The sequence below is a fragment of the Helicoverpa zea genome, chromosome 2, assembly GCF_022581195.2.
Source record: "Helicoverpa zea isolate HzStark_Cry1AcR chromosome 2, ilHelZeax1.1, whole genome shotgun sequence".
Lineage (NCBI taxonomy): Eukaryota > Metazoa > Arthropoda > Insecta > Lepidoptera > Noctuidae > Helicoverpa > Helicoverpa zea.
Genome location: NC_061453.1, coordinates 5,807,129 through 5,815,090, shown reverse-complemented (window position 1 = coordinate 5,815,090; position 7,962 = coordinate 5,807,129). Strand labels below are relative to the sequence as shown.

Sequence of the window (7,962 nt, the reverse complement as noted above, 5' to 3'; positions counted from 1 at the left end):
TTTAAGTGCACTCGCCTCGCTACCCAAGCGCTCTCGAAATGGTCTCTACTATTTTTCTATGTTTAGCCTTCGACCTAACCATAACTTTCGTGCTCGCTTGGCTCTCATTTCTATCACTTACTTTTTTCGGTTTATGACTTCCCTAATCAAACGAGGCAGGCCACGACGTTGCCAATCAATAAAATGATTGTGTCGATTATAATATGGTGGGTGTTGTGAAAGGGGCGGCTATATTACGAGCGTAGAGCATTAGGGAGGCCAAGACTATAAATCTTCTCTGATAAGTGGCACAAAAGATTTGACGATCGGTCACACCGCACAAGAGTTTAGTTGCGGATCTGCTTACAATGACCACCAAACCCGGGCCGCTGTCTGTCTTTTTCCCAAATGGCCCCAGTCATTGTCATGAGATTTGTCACATGATAAAATGAAAGTAGGTCTGAGAAATTGATGGCATATTCTATCTTGAAAATTGTTGCGTGAGCATTGACTTGATCGTCAACTTTACGTTCACATTCAAGTGAATACCTAGGCTATTGACAGCAACCTACACGCGCATAAGTTTATCTTCAGTCTCTACTCGCGAAGTTCCTCGGCGAGGTCCTTGGGAAAGTTAATGGAAACCAATGAGGAAGGAGTAAAGTGAGGTAAACTTGGCCAAAGTGCGCCTCCACACATCCAACTTCTCGAGTAGTGTGGAGGTTACTTTAGGATTGCAAATAGAGAACTTCGCTCGTCCCAATTTCTTCATAGTAATGTGCAAATTCAAAACAGTATGTCTGGGAGTGGCTTTAGTATGTCACTAAAATCGAGGGTGTACATATTATGTATTTATCCCAAATTTGCGGGAAAATTATGAATGTTCCCGCGACAACACGTTTTCAGATAAATAGTTCCAAATCTTATTCCTGGGTAAATGCATAATATACATAATACGTAGTTTTTTTTTAATTGATGACAGACATTCAATTCATGTATTAAGATAACATCATTAAATAAGAATTTACTGAATATTTTAAAGTTTATATTTTTTGCATAATTGAGGGAGTTCGGAAAATTAAATCTGGAAACTCTTAGAAGCTCATCGACGAACGACAGGCGACAGGCGACAGCAGCAGTTTCGTATTTTCGCTTTGCCAATTGCTATGTTTTAAGATTTTTGGTGAGCTCGAACACAATGAAATGACTTTAAATTTGTATACGTAAAACACAAGTTTTATTCAATTGCGTCTATTTATTTTTAAAATTGTTTATTTTAAGTGCCACGTTAAAGTTTAAAATCGAGTAAGTGCCTGTGATAATTATGTAAATGTTCTACTTCAATGTTTCTTACGTATTATTATGGTAACTGAATATGTGTATCAGATATTGATATATGTAGGTATGAACTTAATTGATAAACAATGCCATGAACACTTAATTTTTGAGTCAATTGCTGTAGTGCTTTTTTGTTTTATATTACTTTCATACATTCTCTCTCACAGTAGGTACAAGGTCTCGGCTCGTAATCGAATTATGTACATATACCAATTTATGTATCTTAAAAGTGTGTACACAGGTGCATGCATATTAATGCACACTTATTTGTCTTAGTGGCACCTACATAAGTTATGGTAATAGTTGTCATGTCTTAAACTCAGTTTCTACTTTCACTATACATTAAAATTAGAGCAGTTACTTTCAAATGGTTTAATTTACTTTCACTATTGATCAGATACTGACCTGACCTGTTGAATTTGAGATTGATCTTATTTGATTCCCATTTCTACATAGGTATGTGAAATGTATACTACTTTCAAGTCAATAATATATTTGTATTGTTTGTCATTGCTATCAAAGTGATTGATAATAAATAAGGCATCAGGTTACAAGTAGTATTTTATAGTTGTGTGATTGGTGTGCAGTGTACTCACACATAGGTATCTATGCTAGTGATAAACTATAAAATTAGTCTGAAGTCTGTTTTGAACTACTGCTGAGAAATTAACAGTAACATAACAGATATGTTTTTGATTCTTTCTCTTGGTGTTTTATAAACTTACCCTTCCTCAGCAGTTAGATGACATAGTTTTAAAACATCTGAAAGGTAATTCAACGACTTGTTAAGAGCTATTTTAGATATGTAGGTACTTAGATCATAGTCATATTTCATATCAGATTTTTTAATGTGTCTCGAGTTTAATCAGACTTAAGCAGATTCCTGTGTTCCATAGTTAAAGTAATATGTGATTATCATATAAAAACAATCATACATCAAAGAGGATTTAGTGTGCAACCATTTTAATAGATTTATTTATTTTAATCCTTTACATCTAGTTGAAAAATTCTAATTAAATAAACAGAGTAAAGTCTAAGAAGTATCTAGTATTTAATAATATAAACTATTGTTGTCTTAATTAATATCCAATGTTTCCAACTATTCATAAAATAAATATAGGAGTATAATAATTTACAGAAATGGATGGGGCAATGCACCACATGGGTATGGATCACGCTAATCACCATGGACACGGTAATCATATGGACCACATGATGCCAACAGTTGACCATGAAATGTCTATGAACAGTACATTTCAGGATGGTATTATAGTAAGTTACAACACTTTTAAATTACTAAGATTTTCTTTGTAACTTTATAAAGGTTGTCTGGAAGAGATCCCTTTTAGCGGTAAGACTCCCCGGGTCACAATGACCTAAACTTTTTAATAGAAATTGATGTACTTCATAGAAAATATATCTATGTATCTATCTTCTTTTGTGATTTTGAATAAGTATAAGTTTATATATTTTTTTCTTGTTTTCAGAATGCTTTTAATTCCAGTGAAGACAGTATAGACTACAGATCAGATGTAAGGGCACATGCACACCAAGGACACGGCATGTCACACGGTACACACAGCTTGCATGGAGGAGGAGGTCATGATATGGCCATGACTGTAATTATCGTGATATTACCTCTTTCTATCTAGACTTTTTGCTTTTATTATTTAAAAAAATACAGGCATAGGAACCGTTGTGTTGAAAGATGCTTAATCTTATTATTTTATATCGCAAAATTGCTGCTTTCCAAAGCTCCGTTACATGGATAACAGATTATGCGACAAGTGAAAGCTTTCATGTATCAAAAAGCCGATGATTACTCATTTAGAACTCATGTTAAAGTTACTACATAGCTGGTATCCTTGATGGCATGAATATTTAAGAACTTATTTTCAAGAACGTTTTGTTTACATTAAACTTTGTCTGCCATTTCAGCTGTATTTATTTAAAATTGTAATATTACAATTAAATACTTTATTTTTAGTTCCATGGAGGTTATGATGAAGTTATTCTCTTTTCATGGTGGAAAGTAACAGACATAGGAGAATTTATAGGATCTTTCTTTGCAGTATTTTTAATGGCTATACTTTATGAAGGGTAAGATTTTTAAAAATATTGTTGTTTTTCTGCTTGATTTCTTTTCATGTCAATTACTCATGTTTTTTAGAGCATTAGTAGGTATTTACCAAAATTTTTTACGCTACCAACAAGTATTTTATCCCTTGCGGAAAAAGGACAGCGCATAGAAACATGCCAATTTCTTATACATCCTAAACCCCATAAATCTGGAAAAAGTTGACACGATACATAGTTTCAAGTTTGTTGCGACGGTGTCCATATAAAATTCAGCATAGTCTTAAAAAAAAATGGTAAAAAAGAGAGAGTTCAATAGCTGCTAAAAGGCTTGTGAGTTACCTAAATGTACCCATTTATTATGGCAAGATAGTTGTTAATTTATTTATTTGACATGCAACAATATTAGCTATCCTCTCGTTCTAATGGAGTTGAGGGTACACACCTACTTATCGGTTTTTTTATTAGTTGTAGTTGCATTTTGACTTCTTAGTATCAAATCTTATCTTATTTAAACAATAAACAATGTTGTATTGATGTACTATACGTACTTACTAACAAGGTCTGTTATAAGATTAGCTCCAAGATTGCGGTTCAATTCTAAACTAGCTGTTTACCGCGGCTTCAGCCGCGTCACAGATCTCTTAATAGATACTATGTACCCTCGTCCCGGATAAAAAGCCTATGTCACCCGGGCACAGTGTAGCTTCCCAACAATGAAAGAATTTTCTAATCGGTTCAGTAGTTTCGGAGCCCTTAGGGTACCAACAAACAAAAAATATTCCTGTTTGTAATATTAGTGTGGAAAAATTTTGACAGCAAATTCAAGCGAGACTCATATAGTAGCGTAAGAAAGTCATTGGTTCTAATTCATTTCCTATAATAAGCATCTGCTGTGGCCAAATTAATTTTTAATACCTTTTGTTACAGCCTTAAATACTACAGAAAACATCTATTGTGGAAAACATACACAGGGCTACAATATTGCGCAGTATCACCACCAGATAAAGGTGTTTCAAACCTTTGTACCCCAGATGAGCCACAAGTTATACAGTGAGTATAATTTTCTTATACAAAATATGTAATGCACAACCAAGGATGGGTGATAGCACCATAAAGTGTTTTAAAGAATTAAAACATAAGAACAGCCTCAATAGTCTCATCCTTGCTAATTCTTGAATTTGAATCTATATCATGGAATTTGTGTTTAAGTTCTACACCTCTGTTTGGATGTGTCGATACACTATATTTCTAACATGAGCTGGACTCATAAAGCCTTAAGAAATAATTAATGGGATTAGGATATTTAAAGCTAAAAGCTGTAATTGCAATCATTTATTTGGTAAATAAGTCCACAAATTAACATTCAAAACAAAGCAAACTTTTTTTACTTAGATTTACTACCTGATAAGTAGAGATTATGCAATCACACTATGAACTTGGAAATAAATCAACATAGCTGAACCATGTAAAGCCATTGATATTTGGGTCATCTTTCAATAGCATAATACCAACTATTGTCCATACTAGCTGCATGAATCACCATGATGCATGACTAAAGCATTAAATATTTACATTCATATTCTAAGGACACATAATAATTAGATACGCTGATTATTACTGCTTACATAACTTTGTTAACTAATGAGTTAGACTGTGTCAAATAAAACGACTGCACATTACTTTGCTAATGCGTAAAATTAGAATTTTCTGTAACATGAAATTATCTCAAGCATATCATGCTCATGCCATGTCATAAAATAAAAAAAATGTATTAATTATGTTACATTTTATTTTGAACATAAACAAATGAACCTTAAAATAAACTTATACAACTTAAAACTAGTAAACTGAATATTATATATCTTACATAATTAGGTTACGCATTGGCTTGGCTACACTATAATTTAGAAAATTTTGAATGGTGGGTTTAAATGTAATTTTACACTTTAAATAACTGTCCTTTTGTTTGTTTAAGGCCCGTGCCCCATGTCCTTGAAAGAAATGTGTGAGTACTTAAATTTACTAATCATTTACACAAAATAATAATCATAATTAATGAATTTCAATATGATTTCAGTCCTACTATGATGAGTACAGCACATGCATGGCAGACAGTGCTTCATGGAGTGCAAGTTTTAGTAAGTTACATGTTGATGCTGGTATTCATGTCGTATAATACATGGTTATGTGCCGCCGTTGTTCTGGGATCAGCAACTGGTTACTTCCTCTTTGGTTGGCGTGAATCTGTTGTTGTAGACTTTACAGAGCATTGCCACTGATATTGACTTATAATTTATAAACCAAACTAGTATTGTTTTTTTTTTATGTTTATTCATGTAACCTCGCTATTTGAGCTCAAAATATTTTACAACTACCAACTATTGAGTATTTTATCATGTTTTAAGAGGAAAGCCTTGATTTAAGTACTTTGGGCAACATTTATACCAGTTATTATATACTTTTTAGGATCATATATCAATATACTTAGGTAATTGTAAAAAATATAAAGCTTTGAACAAGTCTTTGTTTCTTTTTCACCCTATTAACACTGTGCTATGGCTGCAGTAACAGTGTAAATCACAATCATTACCAATAATGACTATTGAACAATTTATAAATCAGCTATTCAGATCACAGTTTCTTGTAATGATGTAATAATCAACAATACTTGACAGTTCTATTACATCACATCTATTTATATTTACACTTATTACCTTCAGGATGCCTCAGGTGGCAATGCTTTTTAAGATTAGAACTGCTGTTACATTTGTAGCTGCAATGGTTACATTTATATGGTTTCTCAGCTGTATGTATTCTTTTGTGAGCCTTCAAAGAGTTAACAAAATTGGTCCTAAATGAGCATCTGTCACAAAGATAAGGCTTTTCATTGGTGTGCACTCTTTTGTGCTTTATAAGGTTGGAAGATAACTTACAAGAGTAATTACAATCTGCATAATCACATAAAAATAGCTGTTGTGATGACTGAAGAGGCTTGTGTTGTCTGCTGCAATCCCTAAAAGATAAACATATCAACTTAAACCATTTTTCTTAGTTGAAAATTGACAAATCAAGTAAATATTCTGTAACTTATTTACCTAATAATCTCTGTTATGTGTTGTTCACGATTATCGGTTTCGACTAAATCGTGTGACATATGATTTTGGCTTGAGGGTTCATGGGATGAAGCTGAATCTACAATACTTCTCGATTTCATGTCTGATAACATTTGGGCTATTATAGATCGCGGTTGAGGGCCAAACAGTTTAATATTTGCCGTAACTGGTCTTCCTACATTATTACGCTTTTCACACTTTTTTACTGATGATGACAACAGTAAAGGATTTTTCTCATTCATTGCAGACATCTAATCCACATAAACTAATTCGGTTCGATATTCTATAAATGATTTAAAGAAGTATCTATCTTTTCTAAACAATTTCAAGTTTATAAACAAACCATGAAAAATGATAACTGTCATCCATCAATCGATGAACTGTCAAGTCAAACAGCACAAAAAAAAAATACCATTGAGATTTAAAATAAGTCATTGCCTTATAACTATACTCTATATACTATAACTTCCTATCTCGATGAAATAGCCAATGAAAATTACTCAGAATTACTCCCAGACCACAAGAATATTGTAATTTTGCACACATCGCCCGCCTCAAACTTCTTCTTATGTTCTCATTTCTGCCGCAAGCAGTTTTTTTCAATCATCTATTTTATGAACCAGCAGTCAGATCCATAAAGGACAGCCAGTAAGTTCAGGGATTCCCCCTGGGCAAGGTTCACGAGTTGTTCCCGTAACTCAAAAACTCTTGATTTGATGTACCAACTGCCAGCAACTGCTAACTGCACCAAAAGGAGAGTGAGTACTTAGGCGAGTACATAAGGCAGTTTAAAGGGAGTACATAATGCCGCCGGCCATACACGCTATGGTCTACCGAAGAGGTTTTTTGAAATTTTGAGGAGAGGCAGTTTTTTGAACGCTACTATTCTCTAGTTTTACTTAAGCAACACACGGTTCACATTCGACTGCGATCCAATCGCGACTCGATTACGATTGAAGTGTATGTGGCATTCCGATATTTTTCTTTGAAATAAACGTTTTTATCCTTTTCTGTCATTCAATAATGAATCATTTTGTCTGCAAATGATTTACGACTGCAATATGATTGTAGAGCAAACTACCGTATAAACCAAAATCACCTAAATAGCAGACCAATCGCAAACCATCGAATGACTTTGGAATACGATTGGTCTTATATTAGTAGCAGAATGCCCGATATGGCTAAAACTGCTATTGCGATCTTATTGTGATTCGACTTCTATTCAATTTACATTATTAACTTAGGAGAATCGGGCCCCTGCTCAGGCACCTGGCGCAGGTATCTGCACAGATTACCTCTCCGGTAGACCGTAGCGTGTATGTTAAGACAGGGCAGGGGCCCGATTCTCCGAATACTGTGTACGGTCATACACGTAGAACGCCTATTGATGCGTAGCCGATAGAATAGAATAGAATTTCTAGTAAATAAAAGCAGCACGCGGAACAGCGGTGTT

General features: G+C 33.9%; 1 protein-coding gene and 1 long non-coding RNA gene across 5 annotated transcripts; one reads left to right on the top strand and one right to left on the bottom strand.

The window, feature by feature from the left end:
* The first annotated feature begins 1,005 nt into the window (after positions 1 to 1,005).
* On the top strand, positions 1,006 to 5,915 carry LOC124641622 (high affinity copper uptake protein 1-like). 4 transcript variants are annotated; one of them, XM_047179796.1, is made up of 7 exons: positions 1,006 to 1,162; positions 2,456 to 2,589; positions 2,805 to 2,936; positions 3,305 to 3,417; positions 4,324 to 4,446; positions 5,372 to 5,401; positions 5,474 to 5,915. In XM_047179796.1, exons 2-7 carry the CDS (start codon positions 2,458 to 2,460, stop codon positions 5,673 to 5,675), a joined length of 732 nt encoding a protein of 243 aa, XP_047035752.1. In that variant the 5' UTR covers positions 1,006 to 1,162; positions 2,456 to 2,457; the 3' UTR covers positions 5,676 to 5,915. The 4 variants fall into 4 exon arrangements, with proteins under 4 accessions (XP_047035752.1, XP_047035735.1, XP_047035743.1 ...); XM_047179779.1 differs by having other exon boundaries at positions 1,056 to 1,381; XM_047179787.1 differs by having other exon boundaries at positions 1,066 to 1,284.
* On the bottom strand, positions 4,714 to 7,293 carry LOC124641647. The gene is made up of 2 exons (XR_006985696.1): positions 6,492 to 7,293; positions 4,714 to 6,409 (listed from the first exon to the last, which is right to left on the bottom strand). It is a non-coding gene; the product is annotated as an uncharacterized LOC124641647 (long non-coding RNA).
* Positions 7,294 to 7,962: the final 669 nt, after the last annotated feature.

What these genes read in the sequence shown, in the direction of transcription:
- LOC124641622 (XM_047179779.1), top strand. Translation starts at nt 1,342, where the DNA reads ATGGTAACTGAATATGTGTATCAGATATTGATATATGTAG. An exon ending in CATTTCAGGATGGTATTATA is followed by an intron (nt 2,590 to 2,804) that starts GTAAGTTACAAC and finishes TCTTGTTTTCAG; the next exon opens with AATGCTTTTAATTCCAGTGA. An exon ending in GTCATGATATGGCCATGACT is followed by an intron (nt 2,937 to 3,304) that starts GTAATTATCGTG and finishes CTTTATTTTTAG; the next exon opens with TTCCATGGAGGTTATGATGA.